The 23,037-nt window shown below is 52.9% G+C and overlaps 1 protein-coding gene and 1 pseudogene across 2 annotated transcripts; one reads left to right on the forward strand and one right to left on the reverse strand.

Moving 5' to 3' along the window:
- Positions 1-783: 783 nt before the first annotated feature.
- MUC3A (mucin 3A, cell surface associated) lies at positions 784-20,056 on the reverse strand. The gene is given in 36 exon segments (XM_031665529.1): positions 784-2,022; positions 2,185-2,237; positions 2,416-2,507; positions 2,600-2,773; positions 3,363-3,525; positions 3,886-3,951; positions 4,379-4,527; positions 5,470-5,534; positions 5,964-6,079; positions 8,241-8,426; positions 8,533-9,941; positions 9,943-10,087; positions 10,090-10,146; positions 10,149-10,216; positions 10,218-10,408; positions 10,411-10,560; positions 10,562-10,635; positions 10,638-10,706; positions 10,709-10,979; positions 10,982-11,226; positions 11,229-11,323; positions 11,325-11,476; positions 11,478-11,854; positions 11,857-12,010; positions 12,012-14,086; positions 14,089-14,191; positions 14,194-14,310; positions 14,313-14,612; positions 14,615-14,947; positions 14,950-15,380; positions 15,383-16,164; positions 16,166-16,268; positions 16,271-16,580; positions 16,582-16,696; positions 16,698-16,760; positions 18,896-20,056. Coding segments are annotated over 36 exon segments (9,369 nt in total). The 5' UTR covers positions 18,970-20,056; the 3' UTR covers positions 784-1,980.
- A 1,584-nt stretch (positions 20,057-21,640) lies between these two features.
- Positions 21,641-22,230, forward strand: LOC101017801 (annotated as a pseudogene). Its single transcript, XR_160274.5, has one exon. The product of XR_160274.5 is annotated as a prefoldin subunit 5 pseudogene (transcript).
- Positions 22,231-23,037: the final 807 nt, after the last annotated feature.

A 23,037-nucleotide genomic window follows, 5' to 3' on the forward strand; every position in this document is an offset into this window, starting at 1 on the left:
GCCATCCCTCCCCATTCCCCGCCTCGACATGGTCCTTTCCAAATGTCCAGGGCTTTCCCTGGGGTCCCCAGCTTCCAGCCCTTCTTCTGGGCGGGGTGCCCACTCACACCTGAGACTTTATGGTCCTGGTCTCCACCCCTGGCCAGACACAGAGGTGACGAAAGGCCATGGCCCGTCCCTGCCCAGGGCAAACATCACAGGGGCCTCTCCCAAGCCCGCACCCAAAGACCCAAGGGGACATGTTATTTCTGAACACCCTCGACTCCTCAGGCAGGCCTGACTGCCTGCAACAGCAGGAACAGAAGGGCCCTGTGCCAGCACAGACAGGCTCTGCTGTGTGCGTTTGCTATCAGGGTTTGGGAGCCTTGTGGGGAATCCAGATCTTTGGGGAGGTCCAGCTTTACCCATCCTTGTAAAGGGTGACTGGACCAGGCAGCCCTAGCCCCTGGACCACCCAACTCCCTGACCCGGCACCAGCGGTCTAATTGCTCCCTAAGCCCCCAGTGTCAAGGTCAGGGCAGTGGTGGGGGTGGGGAGAGCACGGACGACAAAGCCCAAGGGGCCTCTGCCCCGAGTCACTCCCCAACAAAATGGGTTTCCCCCAACCTCTGTGTTTTCTATGAGGAACGTCATGGCCCCCAAGGGCTGCCCACAGACCCCTTCCTTCCTCCCTGGGAGACACGAGTGATCCCAGGATCCTCCTACTGCACCGCCTCTGGAAATCCCTGTTCTCCAATCAGGTGGAGAGCACTGCGGGGTGAAAGGGAGACAGACAGAGAGCAGTTTCTTTTACAGTAAACTCTATATTGTGTTCACATGGAGACCTGGAGATGTGCCGACTTCCGGTCCCCGAAGCCGATCTTCACTGCCAAGGAGATTGAGGATTTCAGGACTCAGAGTTATGGCAGGAATCAGGAATCAATCGAGGTGACATCAGGGAGAGAGGGACGGAGGAAGGAAAAGGGAGGGGATGGGTTTAAAAGGCAGTGGTGAGGTGAGAGGGGAGGAAGATCGAAGGGAGTGAGGAGGAGGGGGACTGAGGGGGCTGCCTTTCCTTGGGGACTGGGGAACTCATGCCCTGCCCCCACCCTCGGGGCTCCAGGGGTGAGAGAAAGAGGTGGAGAATAAAGAATCGGGCAGCAGGGTGATGGGGGGAACAGCAGCTGGGGTATTTAGGGCAGGGGGAGTGGGGGGCAGAACCAACTAATGGACCGGCTCAGAAGGGGAGAAGATACAAGGAATGAGAGCAAGAGAAACAGGGAATTGGGCAACGGGGTGATGGGGGGAACAGCAGCTGGGGTACCCTAAGACACAGAGGCTATCTATACCTTGCTAGGGACCAGGATGTGAGGAGAGGAGGGAGGATTTAGGGCTGGGGGACTGGGGGGCAGGATGCTTGAAGGAACGGTGTCAGAAGGAGAGGACATCTAAGGAATGAGAGCAAGAGACACAGCAGGGAGTTAGATCAGGAGAGGACAGGAGATGGGATGGGCTGCAGGCTGCCTCCAGGTTCAAAGTAAGAAACAGGCAGTAGGGAATTGAGAGAAAATAGGAACCAGGGCCGGAGACCAGGCGAAGGACATGAGGATTGGAGGATCCAGAGAGGCAATGGCAACATGAGGGCTGAGACGGGAGGGCAGAGTAGGACCCAGAATTGACCAAGTCCATGTGGTTTACACAACAATGGTGTGAGATATCACACAGGAATGTTGTACCCATTTTGCAGGTGAGGAAACTGAGGCTCCTTACTGACTTGCCCAAGGTTCCACAGTGGAAGAGCCTGCACCTGAACTGTGTCTCCTGGTGGGTTTCAGCCAAGTTGGAAAGACAAGGATGGGATTTGGGGGAACAGTCTCATTTTGCCCAAGAACAGCAGGTGCCTGGGCTGCTCCCGTTCTGGGGCCACCACTTGAAATGGACGCAGTGCAGAGCCTTGTGTCCCAGGCAGGGCAGAGGGGATGGTGATGGGGCCCGCAGGGCTCACACTGAGGATGAGGTCATCTCGGGTCTCTTGATGTGCACCTGTCACAGAGTCACAGTGAGGGAAGGGAAGGCAGAGCCACTGGTTTGGGCTGACACTGCTGATCCGAGCCCAGCCCCCTCCTTGCCCTGGTGGGGGTTGGGGAGAGAATCTGGAATGGAGGCTGGGAGAGTTCCTTGGGGTCCCCCTCTTTAGCCCCTCACCTTCATAGTGGTGTCCACGTTCTCCAAGGCCACACGGAAATTTTCATCCTTGTCTAGAGAGAGAGAGAGAGGGAGAGAGAAGAGGGGAGAAAGAGGAAGGGAGAGGGACGGGAGGGAAGGGAGAGGGGAACAGAGTAAATGCGAGGAAGGCAGGAAGGGCGTCTGTCCTCGCAATGTCCTCAGTGATGCCCAGGAAAGCCCCTGCCTGCTTCTCCAGGAGGTGGGACTCACCTGTTCCGTCGACCTCGAAACCCCAGTTTGAAAAAGTGCCCACGACTTCCTCATCCCAGGTCTCGAACCATTTCCTGTCCTGGTCCCAGGACCTAGGTGGGGCCGCCACGCGGTCAGACACAGCCGGCCCGCCTGGGGCCCCTCGGCCGCCCTCGCACCCCGGCCCCATCTTCCGCGCGCTCACCGGTCTAGGTACTGGCAGCTCCACAGTCCGGAGCGCACTGCCCAGACACCCAGCGCTAGTAGCAGCAGCAGCAGCAGCGCGGCGCCCGCCGTCAGGCCCCCAACCAGCGCCCTCCAGTGGATGGCCACCTCGCAGCGCGGGCCGGAGAACCAGTGCGTGTCCGTGGAGTAGCAGCTACGGGAGATCGCAGAGTCAGACCCTCTTCACCTCCGGACTCGGGGTCCACACGTGCACCTGGGTCCCCCGGGGCGGTGGGGGCGAAGGGTCGGGGCCCCAGCCTAGGGCAGCTGGGGCTTCCACCCTAGGGCAATCGGGGTCGTTCCACCCTAGACAAGGGGCCGGGAATCCACCCTAGAAGGAGGGGGCTGGGCTCCACCCTAGAACAACAGGGTGAGGTTCCGCCCTAGAACAAGGGGGCGGGACTCCACCCTAGGCAAGTGGCGGGATTCCACCCCAGATCAAGTGGGTAAGGCTCCACCAAAGGAGGGGGTGGGGTTCAACCCTAGAACGAGGGGACAGGGCCCCACCCTAGAATGAGTGGTCCCAGAACTAGGGGACGGGACTCAAGGGGGCAGGGCAAAGAAGCAGAGGTCCAGGGCAAGGCTCCACCTTCGGGCAAGGGGAATGGGCTTGGAGCGGGACTCTGGGGACAAGGCTCCACCGTAGGGCCTGGGGGCGGAGCTGGGGCGAAGCATGGGGCGGGGCTTCATCCTAGAATGAGTGGGCGGGGCTCGGCTGATGCTGATGGTCAGCGGTGCCTTACCGACAGGTGGGACCGCTCCTCTCCAGAACGCACTGGCCCTGGTGACAGTTGATGGCTTTGTCCACGCCCGACGTGCAATTGGTGACACAGCGGAGCCTGGTGGCCTCCACCAAGGGGAAGTAGAACTCCTCATAGCCCGCGGGAGCGGCGCGGCGGCAGATGGCTAGGGGATTGGGGAGAGGGTTGCACAGAGACAAGGACCTCATCCATTCTATTCAGAGGCCTGATAATGGTGCCTCTGAAAATGCGGGAGGAGGATTCCATTTCCGAGGTGGGATGCCGTGGGGTAGACCCTGGGATTCGATGAGGGGAGTCCAGCACCACCACCCTCACCCTCTCCTCGTGGCCCCTGCTGTCCTCAGGTGGAAGTCACTAATCAGCGCCAGGAAGGGCCGCCCTGGGCCATATCGCTTGCCTCCCCCAAAGGTCTCTCCCTGCCCCCGACTTCAATGGGCAAATGTCCCTGGTGGCTGGGATCAGAGCCACGGGAGAGCGACCACTCAACCCTTTACCCCACCCTCACCTTTCGGGGTCAGCTCTGTCCTGCTGTTGTTGTTCACCTTGATGGAGTCAGGCTTAAAACACAGGGCTGTGGGAACACAGGCACAGATGGAATGGGAGGGGGAGGTCAAGGGGTTAAGGTCAAGGGGTTAGGACCAGGAAGCAGGAGAGGCACAGGGAGGGCACTGAGGGCTGTCTCTGTCTGGGGGAGTGTGGAGGGGCCACAAGAGAAGACTCCTGTTCCCTCCCTCATCTCCCCTGAATAATCTGAGGTCTTCAGCTATCCGGGAAATGCAGAGCATGACCATCAGGGGTTCTCTTGCCCAGTACCCAGGTCCTGGGGAGACCCTCCCTAGCCCCACCCTTGATGACGTTGTGTGTGGACTCATTCCCCTTCTCCCAACCTGCCAGAGGTACCATAGGGTTGGCACCCGAGCCCAGAGGGCCCCTGGCCCAGCTGGAGTGGGCTGGGGTGGCGACTCAGGCCCTGGCCCCTCCCTCCAGCCGGGGCTCACTCTGGGAGTCCTGGCAGCTGTCCGCATCCTGGCTGGCATTCTGCAGCGCCTCCTTCAGCGTCGTCTGCGCCTGCTCGTACTGGCTTTCCAGCTGGGTGCTGAAGGGCAGCTCCAGCAGGACCAGGTAGTCCACCACGATGCTGCCATTCCTGAGGGGTCCACGGCCTTAGAGAGTGCCCCAGCCAGGGGCACATGGGTCCTTGGAGGAGCACTCCAGAAGCAACCCAAAGTGCACCAGAAGCGGGAAAGGGGGCAGAGGTCCTGAGTCAGGATGCCACATGCATCCTTTTTAGAAGGGGCTGCCAGCATTCCTGACTTGGTCCGCCTGGGAAGGCAGGACAAGGAATAATTGACATGATTGACTTCCTGTCTCTGTGTGTTTTATAGAGACAAAGTCTGGCTCTGTCACCCAGGCTAGAGTGCAGTGGTATAATTATAGCTCACTGCAGCCTCCAATTCCTGGGCTAAAGTGATCCTTACTCCTCAGCCTCCCAAGTATCTGGGACTACAGGTGTGCACTACCACACCAGGCTAATCATTTTACTATTATTATTATTACTATTTTTATTATTGTAGAGCTGGGTTCTCACTATGTTGCCCAGGCTAGTCTTGAACTGGTTTTATGTGATCCACCCGCCTAGCCCTCCCAACGTGCTAAGATTGCAAGTGTGAGCCACCACATCTGGCCTGACGTTCTCCTTGTGTTGCATCAAGCCATCATCCACTGGCTCCCCTGGATGCTCTCTCCCTCTCTCCCTCTCTCTCTTTCTCTCTCTCTAATGCTGACCCACCCAGTAGAGCAGGGGCCAGCCAGAGGGCGAAGAAGTCACTGATCCAGGCACCACCTTCCCACATGTCCCTGCAACTTCTCTCCTTCCAGTGTGCTGAGGAAGAGAGGTGCCATCTCTCCTCCAGAGAAATGGCCCCAGAAAACAATCTCAAAAAATACCCCAGGGAGTGATTCCTTATGTAGCCCCTCCACCCCTCTCTTTATAAAATCTGATGATTACAAAAGAAAAGAATGGGTTTTTTCTGTGCACACATTCCCCCCCACCCAACACCGCCTCTGCATCTCCAGATGGGTCTCCTACCTCAGGGACAGGATCTCCACACCCTTGAAGGTGAAGCCCCGCATGCCTGCAAAAATCTTCTGCATCTGAAACACCAAGGATCCCTGGGCTCACATCAAAACCTGCAGACCTGAGGGCACCCAGATGCCCAATCCCAGCTCCAGGGGAGCACCCTTCAATTCCCCTCCCCGGCTGGGAGCCATGGCTCACGCCTGTAATCCCAGCACTTTGGGAAGACAAGGTGGGTGGATCACAAGGTCAGGAGTTCGAGACCTGTCTGGCCAACATAGTGAAACCCCATCTCTACTTAAAATACAAAACATTAGCCGGGTGTGGTGGTGTGCACCTGTAATTCCAGCTATTCAGGAGGCTGAGGCAGGAGAATCACGTGAACCCAGGAGGGGGAGGTTGCAGTGAGCCAAGATCATGCCACTGCACTCCAGCCAGGACAATAGTGTGAGACTCCATCTCAAAAAAAAAAAAAAAAAAAAAATTCCCCTCTCCTTGCCCTTTACCTGATTCCAGAAGGTCTTGTTGAAATCCCTGTAGGCCTGAGAAGTGTTGTCATTGAGGTCCGGCGAGAACTCCTGATCGACAGACACTTCCATGTCCACCTCAGTCTCCACTACATCTGCACACAGCATGCACGTCCCCGGTCACTTCTCTATCTGCGTCTGTCTGAAGCCACCAACACCACCCCCTCCCCAACCCACAGGCTCCTCCTGCTGGTCCTCTCCAAGATCCCTGAGGACTGATGCCCAGAGGCAGAGGCAGGAGAATCGCTTGAACCCAGGAGGCAGAGGCTGTAGTGGATCGAGATCTGACCAGACCCAGCCCAATGAACTCAGAAAATGAAAGAGAGAGAGAAAAAGAAAGAAAGAGCAAGAAAGGGAGAAAGTATCAGGTGGAAGATCTAGGGAAAGAAGGAAAGGAAAGAAAGAAAGGAAGGAAGGAAGGAAGGAAGGAAGGAAGGAAGGAAGGAAGGGAAAGGAAGAAGGAAGGAAGGAAGAAAGGAAGGAAGGAAGGAAGGAAGAAAGAAAGAAAGAAGGAAGGAAGGAAGGAAGGAAGGAAGGAAGGAAGGAAGGAAGAAAGAAAGAAAGAGAAAGAAAGAAAGAAAGAAAGAAAGAAAGAAAGAAAGAAAGAAAGAAAGAGGAGGAAAGAAAGAAAGAAAAGAGAAAGAAAGAAGGGAAGGAAGAAGAAGAGGAAGGAAGGAAGGAAGGAAGGAAGGAAGAAGGAAGGAAGAAAGAAAGAAAGAAAGAAAGAAAGAAAGAAAGAAAGGAAGGAGGGAGGAAAGAAAGAAAGAGAAAGAAAGAAAGAAGGAAGGAAGAAGGAAAGAAGAGAGAGGAAGGAAGGAAGGAAGGAAGGAAGGAAGGAAGGAAGGAAGGAAGGAAGGATGGGAAATAGGAAGACAGCGGTCAGCCTGTGGTCCCTCCTGGCTGCCCGCATGGTGGGTGGGGATCCATGTCCAAATCCCCAGAACTGTGAGTATGCTACACCATATGGCAAGGGAGGATGAAGGGTGCAGATTGAATTCCATTGCTAATCAGCCTAACTTTTTTTTATTGTTGAGATAGGGTCTCATTCTGTCATCTAGGCTGGAGTGCAATGGTGGGATCGTAGCTCACTGCAACCTTGATTTCCCAGGCTCAAGTAATCCTCCCACCTCAGCCTCCCAAGTTACTGGGACCACAGGCATGAGCCACCATGCCCAGGTAATTTTTTAAAATTTTTTGTAGAGGTGTGGTTCTCGCTGTGTTGCCCAGGATGGTCATGAACTCCTGGCCTCAACCGATCTTCCCTCCTCAGCCTTCCAAACTGCAGGGATTATAAGAAAATCAGCTGATTTTTGTTTTCCTTTGAGACAGAGTTTCACTCTCCCTCTGTCATCCAGGCTAGTGTGCAGTGGCTAAATCTCAGCTCACTGCAACATCCACATCCTGGATTCAAGCAACTCTCCTGCCTCAGCCTCCTGAGTAGTGAGGATTACAGGCACCTGCCACCATGCCCAACTAATTTTTGTATTTATAATAGAGACAGTTTCACCATGTTGGCCAGGCTGCTCTCGAAATCCTGACCTCAGGTGATCCTCCCGCCTCGGCCTCCCAAAGTGCTGGGATTACAGGTGTGAGCCACCACGCCCAGCCTAATCAGTTGATCTTGAGAAAATTAACATAGACTATTTGGGGAGGAGGCAAAGTCATCACAAGAGTCCTTAACAGTGGAAGAAGCAATAGAGGAGGCCAGAGTTCATCAGAGGGAGACGAGGCTATGGCAGAAAGATACAGAGAGGTGCAGCCTTGCTGGCTTGGAAGATGGAGCCAGGGGCCCTGGCATACACAATGTTGGAGGCTCCAGAAGCTGCAAAGGGCAAAAAAATGTATTCTTTCCTGGAACCTCTGGAAGACAACACAGCCCTGGTGGTGCCTTGATTTCAGCCCAGTGACACCCACATCAGATTTCTAATCTACAGAATTCTAACATGATAATGTCGTGTTGTTCCAGCAGCCAGGTTTGTGTTTGTTGGTAGGGCAGCAGTTGAAAACTGATACAGCTCCAAGCAGCCCAAATCAGGAGATGACCCCAGGAGGGAGTGTGGTCCCAGCCACCTCCTAAGGGTGAGGATGGAGAGGAGCATGACATGGGGCAGTGGAGGGAATGGGAGAGATGGCAGGGAGGGAAGGACTGAGCAAAACGCCATGGGTGCCTCCAGGCCCCACAGAGGGGTAAGTCTGGGGAGAGTCAGTGACAGCCTCTGGGAGGGAAGTGCAGAAGGCATAGCTCTGGCGACTCACCTAGATCCACCTGTTCCACAGCAAACTCACAACGGGAACCATAGAAGGTGCTGGGGCACTGGCACTTGAGGTTATCCCACTGACCCCCGTTGAGGCAACTGATCTGGAACTGACAGCGGTCCCCAGAGAACCCCGGACGGCAAGCACACTGGCCCTGTTCCCAGGTGCCACCATTGTCACAGGTGCCTGGGAAACACAAGAAACAAGGGAAGTTCAGGATAAAGCCTGATCTCGGTGACATAGAAATTTTGCAGGGAAGGAAGGAGGGGAACAGAGAGGCAGAAGGTCCAACCTGCAGTGGTGGTCAACGTTGACTGTGTGGTCGTCTGAGAAGTGGTGGGAGTTGTCCTGCGCGACGTAAGGGTGGTAGGAGTCTGGGTAGTGGCCACTGGTGTCTCTGAAGTCCTGGTGGTGGATGGGGAGGAGTGTGCTGACTTGCTTGAAGTCCTCAGGATGGTCGAAAGGCTACTGCTTGGTTTCGTGGTGAGCGGGATGGTAGAGATGCCAGGAAGATGTGGGGGGATCACAGAGATGGTGCTCAACCAGGTCTCACTGGTGGGCATTTCAGTAGTTGTGAAAACCGTGTTTGTGGGTACAGTCCCAGTGCCAGTGGAACTGGAAGCATTCGTTGTGATGCTGGACTCACTTTCTGGCGTCATGGAAGAAGACGTCATGTCACTTTCTGGCGTCATGTCCATATATGTAGCAAGGGTAGTTTGCATACTGATGGAGCTAGGACAGGTGACCATTTCGGTAGTAAAGGGAAGCACTGCTAATGGGGTGGTGGGAGGAGAAGTAGCTTCAGTGCTGGAATCCATTTCAACACACGGATCAGTGGGAGAGGCAGGGACTATGGTAATTGTTATAGTTTCTGGACAGGGTGTGGTGGAGGGAAGGGAAATATAAGAAAAGGGGGTTATTTCAGTGAGAGCTGTGGTCAGAGAGGAGCTGGTTGGAGAAGTGCTGGTGGTTGCAAAGGAAGAGAGAGTAGGAAAGGCTGTGATAGAAGAGGAGCCCACATTTTCTGTACTGAAAGTGTATGCTGAAGAAGGAACAGAATGAGTGGTGGTAGAGAACACTGGAGTTATGCTGGCGGAAGATGGAGAAGAGGACATGATGATAGTGTGTGTTGAGGACCAGATGATGGTACTAAAAGAAGTCAAGATTGCGTTTGTAGATGTACTTCCCCTAGTGAAAGATTCTGTAGTGAACTCACTTGTAGATGTGAGTGAAGTTTGCAATGAGGGAGTAGAAGCACTTGTTTGAAGGGTGGAGGAATGTGTGCTAGGAATAGGAACCTGTGATGTTGACATGATCGTGCTCAAGGCTGTTGATGGAGTAACAGTGTGAAGAGTGGACGTGGAGAAATCTGTACTTCCAAAGTTGACAGTAGTAGGTACAGGAGATGTTTGGGTCCCGGTGGCAGACGTCAGTACAGGAGGGGTCTGTGTTGGGGTTTCAGGTGTAACAACAATACTTGTGCTAAAGGAAGTGATTGGGGTGTTCTCAGTACTTCTGAGGGTCGTTCTACAGTGGACTGTGGTGGGAGGTTGTGCCCCTGGGGATGATGTTTCTGTGCTTTGGATGGAGGGAGAGGATGAAATGATGCGTGTTGGGGTTGATAAGCTACCAATATCCGTGGGTATAGAGGGAAGGTCTGTAGTTGTAGTCAATGAAGTGCTGGTTCCCACAGATGAGGGTGAGAGTTTGTACGGTTGTGGTCGGGATGTCTGTACTCTGAGAAGCTGGAGTTACAGGTGTGGAAGTCACCCCAGTCTCTGAGGTAGTAAAATGTGAGGTGATGGCAGTTGTGGATGTGCTGACTGTGGAGTAGCTGGTTGAAGAGTGAAGCTGGGAGTACTGGGAGTGGTCTCAGTGGTGGTGATGGAAGAAGTGAAGCTGGGAGGGTATCAGGTGAGGTGGTCGTGGTGGTGGTGATTGAAGAACTGAAGCTGGGAGTACTGTGTGAGGTCGTCGGTGGTGGTGATTAAGGAAGTGAAGCTGACAGTACTTTGTGAGGTGGTCTCGGTGGTGGTGACTGAAGAAGTGAAGGTGGGAGTGCTGTGTAAGGTGGTCTCACTGGTGGTGATTGAAGTGAGGCCAGGAGTAACGTGTGAGGTTGCCTCGGTGGTGGTGACCACAGAAGTGAGGCCAGGAGTACTGTGTGATGTGGGGTCTCAGTGGTGGTGATTGAAGAAGTGAAGCTGGGAGTACTGTGTGAGGTGGTCTCGGTGGTGGTGATTGAAGAAGTGAAGCTGGGAGTACTGTGTGAGGTGGTCTCGGTGGTGGTGATCAAGGCGATGAAGCTACAGGAATGGGGATATGGAGATGCCGGTGGTGGTGATTGAAGAAGTGAAGCTGGGAGTATTGTGGGATGTGGTCTCGGTGGTGGCCGATCAAGAGTGAAGCTGGGAGTACTGTTTGAGTTGGTCTTGGTGGTGGTGATCGAAGAAGTGAAGCTGGGGAGTACTGTGTGAGGGTGGTCTCGGTGGTGGTGATTAAAGAAGTGAAGCTGGGAGTACTGTGGGATGTGGTCTCGGTGGTGGTGATCAAAGCGACGCTGGGAGTACTGTTTGAGGTGGTCTCGGTGATAGTGATCAAAGAAGTGTATCTGGGTGTACTGTGTGAGGTAGTCTCGGTGGTGGTGATTGAAGAAGTGAAGCTGGGAGTACTGTATGAGGTGGTCTCGGTGGTGGTGATCAAAGAAGTGAAGCTGGGAGTATTGTGTGGAGCTGGTCTGCGGTGGTGGTGATCAAAGAAGTGTAGCTGGATGTACTGTGTGAGGTAGTCTCAGTGGTGGTTATTGAAGAAGTGAAGCTGGGAGTGCTGTGTGAAGGGGTCTCGGTGGTGGTGATTGAAGAAGTGAAGCTGGGAATGCTGTGTGAGGGGCTCTCACTGGTGGTGATTGAAGAAGTGAAGTTGGGAGTACTGTGTGATGTGGTCTCCATGATAGTGATTGAAGAAGTGAAGCTAGGAGTACTGTGGGGGTCTCAGTGGTCGTGATTGGAGAAGTGAAGCTGGGAGTACGGTGTGGGGTGGTCTCGGTGGTGGTGATTGAAGAAGTGAAGCTACGAGTACTGTGAGGTGGTCTTGGTGGTCGTGGTTACCAGGTTTGTTGTAGGAACTGTGGCTGTTACTGTGGTTGGAAGAGACAAAGAGGTGGGTCGGAGAGAGGTCACAGTGGACGGCAGCGCAGTCATACTGGTGGAATAGGTGAAGTTTCTGACCGTGGAGTCTGGCGAGGAAACGCGTGAGGGGAAGTAGGGTAGGTGGTCTCAGGCGCGCGGGTGGCCAGAACTGGATGGCCGTGGTGGATAATGTGGTCACCAGGGAAGACAAAGGGGTGGTGTTTGTGGTACCAGTGGTGATCGCTTCTGTACTTGGGACAGGCATAGAAGATGAAATGCTACTGGTGAATGATGGTAACATATTAGTGGCTGTGGGCAGAGGGTTGGTAGTTGTCATAGATGTCATTGTATATGTGGAGGTGATTGAAGAAGTGATGGGGGGAGTAGAACTCACCGCTGTTTTGAAAGATCCTGTGGAAATGTCAAGGGTAGGAGTCAGTGTGGTGGTCTCAGGGGATGTGGCTGTTGAACTGGTCCATGTAGTCGACCTGTGCCTTTAGTTGCTACAGTGGAAGAAGGTGTTTCCATCGTTGTAAATGTTGTGAATGACGTGGTGGTTGTGGGTGATGGGGTGGATCCAGCTGTTGTGTGGAGTGTACTGGTGATGGATGGAGGTGAGGGAATACTCTGATTATTGGAAGTGAGTCCCTGCACTGCTGGCAGACATGGAAGAGGAAAATGAATATGTTGCTGGGAAGCTCGTCAGGAGGGAAGTTGTCTGAGTGCCCTCAGTACTTGTGAGAGTTGGTCTCTCGCTGGGAGTGGTGGCTGAGGTCATGCTGACAAGGGATGAGGTTTCTGTATTCTGGATGTTGGGGGAAGATGGGATGTCACTTGTGGACACTGCTGAGGTACTGGAAACAGCAAATGTTGAGGAGAGAACTGTTGTTGTAGTCAAGGAATCAGTAGAGCTCACAGAAGAGTGGGTGATAGTTGTGGGTGTTGTCGAAGGGATGTCTGTACTCAGAGAAGATGGGGTCATGGTTGTGGAAGTCACCATGGTACCTGAGGTAGGCGAAGCTGAGGAGATGGCAGTTGTGGTTGTACTGCTTGTGGAGTAGATGGTTGAAGAAGTGAAGCTAGGAACACTGTGGGAGGTGGTCTCAGGGGTGGTGGTTACCAAGGTTGTGGTAGGAGTCATGGCAGTTTCTACGTTTAGGAGAGAGGAAGAGGTGGGTGAGAGAGAAGTCTCAGGGAACAATGTACCTGTCATACTTGTGGGGTAGCTGATGTCGGTCGTGGAATCTGTGGCTGTGCTAGTGGGAGAAGTAGTGTAGGTGGTCTCAGATGTAGGTCTAGACCTGGTGATGGTAGTGGGGAGTGTGGTCACCAAGGTGGATAGAGGGGTAGTGTTGGTGTTATGACTGGTGATTGTTTCTGTGCTCAGGACAGGTGTAGAATATAAAATGCTACTGGTGAGTGATGATAACGTATTACTGGCTGTGGGCCAGGAAGTCGTTCTTGCCATAGAAGTCACTGTATTGGTGGGAGTGACTGAAGAAGTGATGGGAGGAGTAGAAGTCATGGCTGTTGTGAGAGATTCTGTGGACATGTCAGTTGTAGGAGTCAGTGTGGTGGTCTCAGGGAATGTGGCTACAGAGCTGGGGAAGGTGGTCTGACCTGTGCCTGTAGTTGCTACAGTGGTTGAAGGTGGTTCCATCATTGTGGATGTGGTGAATGAGGTGGTGGTTGTGGGTGATGGGGTTGATTCATCTGTTGTGTAGAGTGTACTGGTGCTGGCTGGAGGTGACGAGATACTCTCTGTGTGAGTGGTCCGGGCACTGCTGGCAGGCATGGAAGACGAAAATGAATACGTCCCAGAGAAGGTCATCAGGAGGGAACTTGTCAGAGCGCTGTGTGTACTAGCAAAAGTTGGCCTCCCACTGGGAGTGGTGGCAGAGGTCATGCTGACAAAGGATGAGGTTTCTGTATTCTGGACAGTGGGAGATGAGGGAACGACAGTTGTTGGCCTTGCAGACATGTTGGATACTGTGTACACTGAGGTGAGGTCTGTCATTACAGGTAATGAACCAGTGATGCCCACAGATGATGGAGTGATGGTTGTTGGTTGTGAGGTAGGGATACCTGTACTCAGAGTAAATGGAATCATGGATGTAGAAGCCACCATGGTACCCAAGGTTGTGGGAACTGAGGTGACGGCAGTTGTATATGTGCTGTCTGTGGAGTAGATGGTTGAAGAAGTGAAGCTGGAGGTACTATGTGAGGTGATCTTGGTGGTGGTGGTGGTGGTTACCAAGTTTGTGGTAGGAGTTTTGGCTGTTTCTGTGGTTGAGACCAAGGGAGAGGTGGGTGGAATAGAGGTGGCAGTGGATGATGTCTCTGTCATAGTGGTGGGATAGGTGATTTCAGTCGTGGAGTTTGTACCAGGGCCACTCGGAGAATTAGGATAGGTGGTCTCAGATGTAGTCATAGATGAGACATTTGTAGTGGGGAGTGTGGTTACCAAGATAGATGGAGGGATTGTGTTTGTGGTGCCACTGGTGATTGCTTCTGTGCTTGGGACAGGTATAGAAGACAGAGTCATACTGGTCGGTGATGTAAAATAATTGGTGGTTGTGAGAGGAGAGGTGGTAGTTGTCACAGAAGTCACTGTAGTTGTGGAAGTGACTGATGAAGTAATGGGAGGAGTAGTCACAGCTGTTGTGAGAGATTCTGTGGACATGTCAGTTGTAGGAGTCAGTGTGGTGGTCTCAGGAATGTGGCTGTAGAGCTGGGGAAGGTGGTCTGACCTGTGCCTGTAGTTGCTACAGTGGTTAAAGGCGGGTTCCATGGGTTGTCAGAGGTGGTGAATAGGGGTGGTGGCAGCAGGTGACGGATTCAGCTGTTGTGTAAGGTGTACTGGTGATGGCTGGAGGTGAGGAGATACTCTCTGTGTGAGTGGTCCCAGCACTGCTGTGAGACATGGAAAGGAGAAATGAATATATGTACTTGAGAAGGTCGTCAGGAGAGAGAACTTGTTGGAGTGCTGTCGAGTACTTGTGAGAGTTGGTCTCTCGCTGGGAGTGGTGGCAGAGGTCATGCTGACAAGGGATGAGGTTTCTGTATTCTGGATGCTGGGGGAAGATGGAATGACACTTGTGGACATTGCTGAGGAACTGGAAACAGTGAGTGTTGATGTGAGGTCTGTTCCTGTAGTCAGGAAGCCAGTAGAGCTCACAGAAGGGTGGGTGATAGTTGTTGGTGTTGTCGAAGGGATGTCTGTGGTCAGAGACAGGGTCATGGTGAATTTGTGGAGATCACTATGGTACCTGAGGTAGGGGAAGCTGAGGAGATGGCAGTTGTGGATGTGCTGACTGTGGAGTAAATGGCTGATGAAGTGAAGCTGGGGGTACTGTGGGAGGTGGTATCAGGGGTAGTGGTGGGGAATGTAGTCAACAAGGTGGATAGGGGGGTGGTGTTGGTGTTATGACTGGTGATCATTTCTGTGCTTGGGACAGGTGGAGAAGATAAAGTGCTACTGGTGAGTGATGATAATGTATTAGTGGCTGTGGGCCAAGAGGTTGTAGTTGTCATAGAAGTCACTGTATTGGTGGGAGTGATTGAAGAACTGATGGGGGGGTAGAAGTCATGGCTGTTGTTAGAGATTCTGTAGAAATGTCAATTGCAGGAGTCAGTGTGGTGGTCTCTGGGAATGTGGCTGTAGAGCTGGGGAAGGTGGTCTCACCTGTTCCTGTAGTTGCTACAGTGGTTGAAGGTGGTTCCATAGTTGTGGAAGTTGTGAATGAAGTGGTGGTAGCGGGTGATAGGGTGGATTCTGCTGTTGTGTGGAGTGTACTGGTGCTGGCTGGAGGTGAGGAGATACTCTCTGTGTGAGTGGTCCCGGCACTGCTGGCAGACTTGGAAGAGGAAAATGAATATGTTGCTGGGAAGGTTGTCAGGAGGGAACTTGCTGGAGTGCTGTGTGTACTTGCAAAAGTTGGTGTCCCACTGGGAGTGGTGGCAGAGGTCATGCTGACAACTGATGAGGTTTCTGTATTCTGGATGCTGGGGAAGATGGAATGACACTTGTGGACATTGCTGAGGAACTGGAAACAGTGAATGTCGATATGAGGTCTGTTCCTGTAGTCGGGAAGCCAGTAGAGCCCACAGAAGGGTGGGTGATAGTTGTTGGTGTTGTCGAAGGGATGTCTGTAGTCAGAGAAGATGGGGTCATGGTTGGGGAAGTCACTATGGTACCTGAGGTAGGGGAAGCTGAGGAGATGGCAGTTGTGGATGTGCTGACTGTAGAGTAGATGGCTGAAGAAGAGAAGGTGGGAGTACTGTGGGAGGTGATCTCAGGGGTGGTGATTACCAAGTTTGTCATAGGAGTTGTGGCTGTTTCTGTGGTTGGGAGAGAGGAAGATGTGGGTGGGAGAGAAGTCTCCGTGGACAATGTACCTGTCACACTTGTGGAGCAGGTGATTTTGGTTGTGGAGTCTGTCACAGTGCTGGTGGGAGAAGTAGGGTAGGTGGGCTCAGATGTAGGTGTAGACCTGGTGATGGTAGTGGGGAGTGTGGTCACCAAGGTATATAGAGGAGTGGTGTTTGTGATACCACTGGTGATTGTTTCTGTGCTCAGGACAGCTGTGGAAGATAAAATGGTACTGGTGGGTGATGACAGTGTATTGGTGGCTGTGGGCCAGGAGGTGGTCGTTGTCACAGAAGTCACTGTATCTGTGGAAGTGATTGAAGAAGTGATGTGGGAAGTGGAAGTCACCGCTGTTTTGAGAGTAGTAAATACTGGGGCTGGGGACATGGTCGTATGGACGCTTCCAGTGGGCAGGGAATCCTTTCTGTGGTTCTAGTGTAGAGGAGACCATAGTGTGGAAGGTTGTGTCTGTGGCTGACACAGAGGAGGAGGGTGTCACTGTCACTATGGGAGTTTCCGCAGTGGTGGTAGAGATGTCACGGCTGATGTTCCTTTCTCGGTAGTGGTCATAGGGTAAGTCCTGGTGACGGTGGTCACTGGCTTCTGTGTCACGGGAGTGGGGGTGTAAGAGCTGGTGAAGGCCGCCTGCGTCATTAGTCCCACCTGAATGGAGGTGGGGTGGGAGATGGTGATTGTAGCTGGTGGATACACGCTCAGTGGTGGCGAATAGACCAACACAGTGGGTGGAGTGGTTCAACCTTGAAAGCAAACTGGACGTCGAGGTGGTTGAGGTGTTGGAACTGACTGGAGAGAATTGAGCAGTGTTTCAGAATGGGAGGTGTGTCATGGGGGAGGTAATGAGCATCATAGGTGCATTTTCCCTGTGGCAGGAGCGAAGTGAGCTGGGGACACCAGTGGCCACCCAGCTAGGTCTCTAGTGTGGAGAATTGCTGAGCACAGCGGGCTGCTTCCGCCCTGGGAAAGGCACATGAGGAGATGGATGTGGCCGTAGATACACAGTTCCTGCATTGGCAGCAGAGCAGAGGAATCCACTGGTGAAGTCCGTGGGTCATTTTTTGTCACATCACTCATGTAAGTTACTCACTCACTCCCATTTTCCAGGCAGCATCACAGAGGGCAGGGCATGCCACAGCTCACTCCTGCATCAGAGGCAGCTTAGACTGGAGCACTTTGTGGTGCTGGAGCCCACTGCTGTCTGCTCCTAAGGGGAGCAGTGGGGCATGGGGCGGCTCATTCCTTAACCCGGCCTTGGCCTTGTCATGGCAGGTCCTCCTGTCCTGGGATAGCCAAGCTGAGCAGAGCCTCCCTCCTCTTCCTTCCCTCCTCTGGTCACACAGGCCCCTCGTCCCTCTGCCCTTCCTCTCCTCTCCTGCTGCTGCCTGGGTCTCCCACATCCCCTCCATTAACCTTCTGCTCCACCACTGCTTCTCCCGCACCCTGCTGCTGTCTGGAGCTGACTACTCCCTTTCAAGAAAAAGAGAATACTCAAGCCAAAGAGAGTCTAACCCAGGGGCACATCAGAAAAACCATGAGACAGAGAAAGTTGCACAAAGAGGGCCAGGCGCAGTGGCTCAAGCCTGTAATCCCAGCATTTTGAAAGGCCAAGGCAGGTGACCACTTGAGGTCAGGAGTTCGAGACAACTCTGACCAACATGGTGAAATCCGTTCTCTACTAAAACAAAATACAAAAATTAGCCGGTCGTGGTGGCGTGTACCTGTAGCTGAGTCAGGAGAATCGCTTGAACCCGGGAGGCAGAGGCTGCAGCGGGCTGAGATGGCGCCACTGCACTCCAGCCTGGGAGACAGAGCAAGACTCCGTTAAAAAAACACACACACACAAAACTGCCCAGAGAACACCAAGGAGAAACAGAAGCTAAGCTCACACACGGTAATGACTTCAAAGGGCATGGAGTGAGGACCACGCCGAGAGGTAGACAGGATGGAGAAGGAAACTTCCAGAAGGAGCTACCTCAGCAGTCAGGCGTGATGAGTTCCGGAGACCTTAAGGCTTAGCAGTGAGTGTTCATCACAAAAATAGACATATTTTTCTATAACTATTCCCTTTTGGCCATGGGATTCATTCGTTTACAAGCATGAACCCCAGCATGTGGATTTCAACCCATTTCACAGTTGGTGACAGTTAGGATCAGAGATCCAGCTGTCAGAGGTGTCGGGGAGGAGGAAGACAGGCAGCCACAGCAGATGGGAAGTGGGAAGTACCCGATCTGATACCCCTCACCTCAGGCACAGCCCATCTTGTGGCTGAGAGCTGTTGTGTCACGTCTCAGCCTAGCTCGTGGGTGCCAGGGAAGTGGGGTCAGGGATTATGAGAATCCCCAGGCTACAGCCCTTGGCTCCAGGATGTGGCCCTGGAGGTGACTGAGAAGAGGACTCATGGGCCTCTGGCTGGGTGGCCTGGGATCGGGGATCAGAAGCAGACACTGAAAGACAGAGAAAAGAGAAGTACAGAGGAATTGCGAGGTGTTCCTGCAGGGCAGAAGAGAGAAGCCTGGGACCCCATGCTGGGTAGTCTCAGACGCATCCCTGAAAGTGAAGCAGACTTCAGGAGCTCCCTGCCCGGGCCCTGGTACCAACAGCTGTGCCCAGACACATGGGCCCTGGCCGGGGTGAGAGAGTGATGGCAGAGCTGGGGAGGAGCCGCTGGGGGACAAAAGGTAAAGAGGCTGAAAGCCAAGGACAGAGACCAGGGGCAGAAGTTAGAGGGCTGTCAGGGAGGGAGAGGCCAGTGTGGACAGGGCACTGGATCTGGGGGCGTGAGGTGGGTGACAGAAGTAGCCAAGGCAGGAAGGCCACTGCTCTGGGAAGATCTAAGTCCCACCCTCCACCCTCCGGCGGCAGATACACGTTGGAGTGCAGCCCCTGCAACCTGCTCAGTGCTTGGTGGAGAATGGCAGCGGGGACCCACTCTTTCCCAATCTCGGCTTTTCCTGCACCTGAAGCTCTGGGAGAAACCTCTCCTCATCGCCCCCTCCCCGCATCAGGCCGTGCCTCGGTTCTGTCTGCACCCAGAGCTCCAATCGGCGCCTTCTTATCCCGCCTCCCCAGGCCTCACAGCCACCTTTCCCTCCTGTTTCCTGGAATATCGTATCAGGAACTTCTCTCCATTCCCCTCCCACCTCTCCTCCTTACCCGTGGCCCCTGCGGAGGCCTTGAGCATCCAGAGGAGGCAGAGGAGCCCCAGCAGCTGCATGAGCCCAGCGGGCAGAGGGCTGGGGCAGAGCAGCCTTCAGGATCAGGACAGCGGCAGGGACGTGGCCCTAGGGCATGCACTTAATGAAAGCGTCCGTTATCTGTTTTGCTGAGCGTCAGGGCTGAGCGCAGCCTCACCTTTGCACCGCCGCACCTCACCCCTTTTCCTCCCTTCTCCGTGCATCCGGACAGACCGACGTCAGCGCTGTGGGAAGCAGAACACCGGGAAAAAGACAGGACAGGTCCAGAAAGTGTCTGGCAGAAAGAGTTGCTATTGGCTCAGCCCCACAGCCTACCTGGCTCACGTGGAGCTCCCTGAAAGCTTCCCTTCCTCCCCGACACTGGTGGAGGGTACCCTTGAGGGAGGGCGTGGACTCTGGAGTCTGCATCGACTCCTGCAGCCTCTCCTTAGTTTTCAATTCCTCCTGCTGAGGCAGTGCAACCTCGCTCTCCTTCAAGCCCCTTCTGTCCCTCCTTTTGCCCCTGCTCCATCCTGCTCCCGGCAGGACCCCACAGGCCACACAAAAACGTGGGAGTAATTAACACAGAATTCCGTCTGAAGTCATTTTATTATCTGAAGAGTTGGGGCTAGGTCCCAGAAAAGGAAACACGGATGACCAAAGGAAACACTCAAAAATACTAGTCTGGGCCCGGCACGGTGGCTCGCGCCTGTATTCCCAGTGCTTTGTGAGGCTGAGTAGTGTGGATCACTTGAGGTCAGGAGTTCGAGACCAGCCTGGGCAACATGGCAAAACCCCATCTCTACTAATAGGCTGAGGCAGAAGAATCGCTTGAACCCAGAAGGTGGAGGTTGCAGTGAGCTAAGATCACACCACTGCACTCCAACCTGAGTAACAGAGCGAGACTCCATCTAAAAAAAAAAAACTAGCTTGGACCTAGCACATTGTTTGACCTATCCAGTTTGGGCAAAGGTGTGAAGAATAAATGTTCTTACCCTGCTGGTGGGTGTGTAGGTGGGTTGGGTTGCTTTAAAAGGGTGATTTGAGGATCACTTGAGGTCAGGGGTTCAAGACCAGACTGGCCAACATAGTGAAACCCCGTCATTAGCCTGGCGTGGGGTGGGCACCTGTAATCCCACCTATTCAGGAGGCTGAGGCAGGAGAATTGCTTGAACCCCAGAGGCAGAGGTTGCAATGAGCCAAGATCATACCTCTGCACTCCAGCCTGGGCAACAAAGCAAAACTTCATTTCAAAAATAAGATAAAATAAAACAAATGTTCTTATCCAGGTGGTGGGTGTGTAGGTGGGTTGGGTTGCTTTAAAGGGGTAATTTGGTGGCATCTATTAAAATTTTAAATGTGTGCCTTAGGACCCAGCAATTTCACTCTCCATCTCTGTGTCCAAGAAGCCCTTCAAGGAAGCATTCACAAGGATGTTTATTGACTCTCAATTATGGCAATTCTGACGGAAATTGGAAACAACCCAAACGATTGTTTCAATCCAGAAAGAAGATGGAATAGTCACCCTGCAGAACACTATGCTCAGGCCAGATTCTGTGGCTCACACCTTTAATCTCAGCACTTTGGGAGGCCGGGGCAGGAGGATCTCTTAAGCCCAGATGTTCCAGGCCAGCCTGGGCAACATGGAAAGACCCCACCTCTACAAAAAAAAAAAAAAAATACACAAAAAATTAGCCAGGCATAGCGGTGTGCACCTGTGGTCTCAGCTACTTGGTAGGCCAAGGTGGGAGGATCACCTGAGCCCAGGAGGTCGAGGCTCCAATGAGTCATGATCGAGCCACCGCACTCCAGCCTGGGTGGCAAAGCGAAACTCTGTCTCCAAAAAAAAAAAAAAATTATGAACATAAAATTAGATCAAGGCCAGACACAGTGGCTCACATCTGTCATCCCAGCACTTTGGGAGGCCGAGGTGGGTGGATCACTTGAGGTCAGGAGTTTGAGACAAGCCTGACCAACATGGAGAAACCCCGTCTCTACTAAAAATACAAAGATTAGCCAGGGATGGTAGTGCATGCCTGTAATCCCAGCTACTCAGGAGGCTGAGGCAGGAGAATTGCTTGAACCCAGGGAGTGAGGGTTGTAGTAAGCCAAGATCACGCCACTGCACTCTGGCCTGGGTGACAGAGTGAGACTCCGTCTCAAAAAAAATTATAAAATAAAACAAAATTAGTTCAGACCAGGCACAGTAGCTCACACCTGTAATCCCAACACTTTGGGAGGTCAAGGCAGGAGGATCACTTGAGGCTAGGAGTTCAAGACCACCCTGGACAATATAGCGAGACCCATCTCTACAAAAAAAAAAAAAAAAAAAAAAGGATAAAAAGAAAAATAGATCTAAAAGGTCTGCCTATCCCTAAGGGAAGATGCTTTGCAGAGAGAAACTGCAGCTCTTCCTCTTCCCAGCAGGCTCAAGGGACAGGATTGCAAAGGCAGCCAGTGAACTCACAGAGGCCAGTCCTGCTGGGAGAGCTTTGTGAGGGGCTGTGCCTCTCATGTCTCCTGGGGGACCTCATCCTTATTGAGAGTCACTGAAGGGACCCTAAATAGGAGGCACTGTGGACACCCACCAAGAGACACAGCCTGAGCATCGGTTGTGCAGCTGGCTGCACCAAAATCCAGGGGACACATTATATAGCCCTGGCCTCAGGGTGTGGTCAAGTTGAGGAAGTGAGCAAAGAAATGAAAAGCATCTCTTCGTTAGTCCTCCTTCCCAACATGGCACAGTCTATTAACATTACGGAGCTGCATCTGCCGCAACTAGAAATGCTCAAGAACCAGCTGGACCAGGAAGTGGAGCTCTTCTCCACGTCCATTGCCCAGCTCAAAGTGGTACAGACCAAGTATGTGGAAGCCAAGGACTGTCTGAACATGCTGAACAAGAGCAATGAGGGGAAACAATTACATGTCCCACTGACGAGTTCTATGTATGTCCCTGGGAAGCTGCATGATGTGGAACATGTGCTCATCCATGTGGGAACTGGGTACTATGTAGAAAAGACAGCTCAGGATGCCAAGGACTTCTTCAAGAGGAAGATAGATTTTTCTAACCAAGCAGATGGAGAAAATCCAACCAGCTCTTCAGAAGAAGCACGCCATGAAACAGGCTGTCATGGAAATGATGAGTCAGAAGATTCAGCAGCTCACAGCCCTGGGGGCAGCTCAGGCTACTGCTAAGGCCTGAGAGTTTTTGCAGAAATGGGGCAGAGGGACACCCTTTGGGCATGGCTTCCTAGTGCTGGGAAGAGTCTTGTGCTTAATGCCAATAAATGTGCCAGCTGGGCAAAAAAAAAGAAAGAAATGAAAAGCTAAAGAGTCCAAATGAGGTGGAGCTCAGAGCCCAACAATAACACTATTGGTGGTAACTCAGGGGAGGGGCCAACAGGGAGCAGGGCTACTCTTGGGGTCTTCCACTTCAATTTCCTAATACATTTGATCAATTTGCCCAGCATGAAGATACTTGTTTGCAAAAAGTTTTGTTGTTGTTTTTCAGAGCAGTCTCTGTGGAAAGGCTGAAGCCACGTGGTCAAGCACCATAGCCAGCCAAGACGCTGCAAACCAAGCTGGAGGTTTCGGGGGTTTCCAGTCCTTTTTTATTTTTTTATTTTTTCTAAGGATCAAGCACCATAAAATTCCTGTTCTGGAGACACACACATAAATGAAGAATGGATCCCTGTTGTAAGTAAAGATAACCAGGCTCCTGGGGAGATGGATCCCAGATATACCCGCTTCTGTCCACCACCCCTTCTGTCCATCACCTCTCTACTACTCACACCCCCTTCTGCTCCAGTCACCAGACTCCCGATCTCAGCCTCTGCCCCACTCCAGGCCCTTGCCTGAGCCATTCCTACACCTGCAGTGCCCTCCTGCTCTTCCTCTTTCTCTCACCTGTGAAAATCCCACCTGTCCTTTAGAGTTCTACACCTTCCTCATCTCCTCCAGGAAGTCATGTGCAATCAGGAAGTGACCTCTTCCACTCCTGAAATTTTTTTTGTTTTTTGTTTTTTGTTTTTTTGAGATGGAGTCTCGCTCTGTCGTCCAGGCTGAAGAGCAATGGAGGCATGCCGGCTCACTGCAACCTCTGTCTCTGG

The sequence above is a fragment of the Papio anubis genome, chromosome 4 (assembly GCF_008728515.1).
Source record: "Papio anubis isolate 15944 chromosome 4, Panubis1.0, whole genome shotgun sequence".
NCBI classification, from domain to species: Eukaryota; Metazoa; Chordata; class Mammalia; order Primates; family Cercopithecidae; genus Papio; species Papio anubis.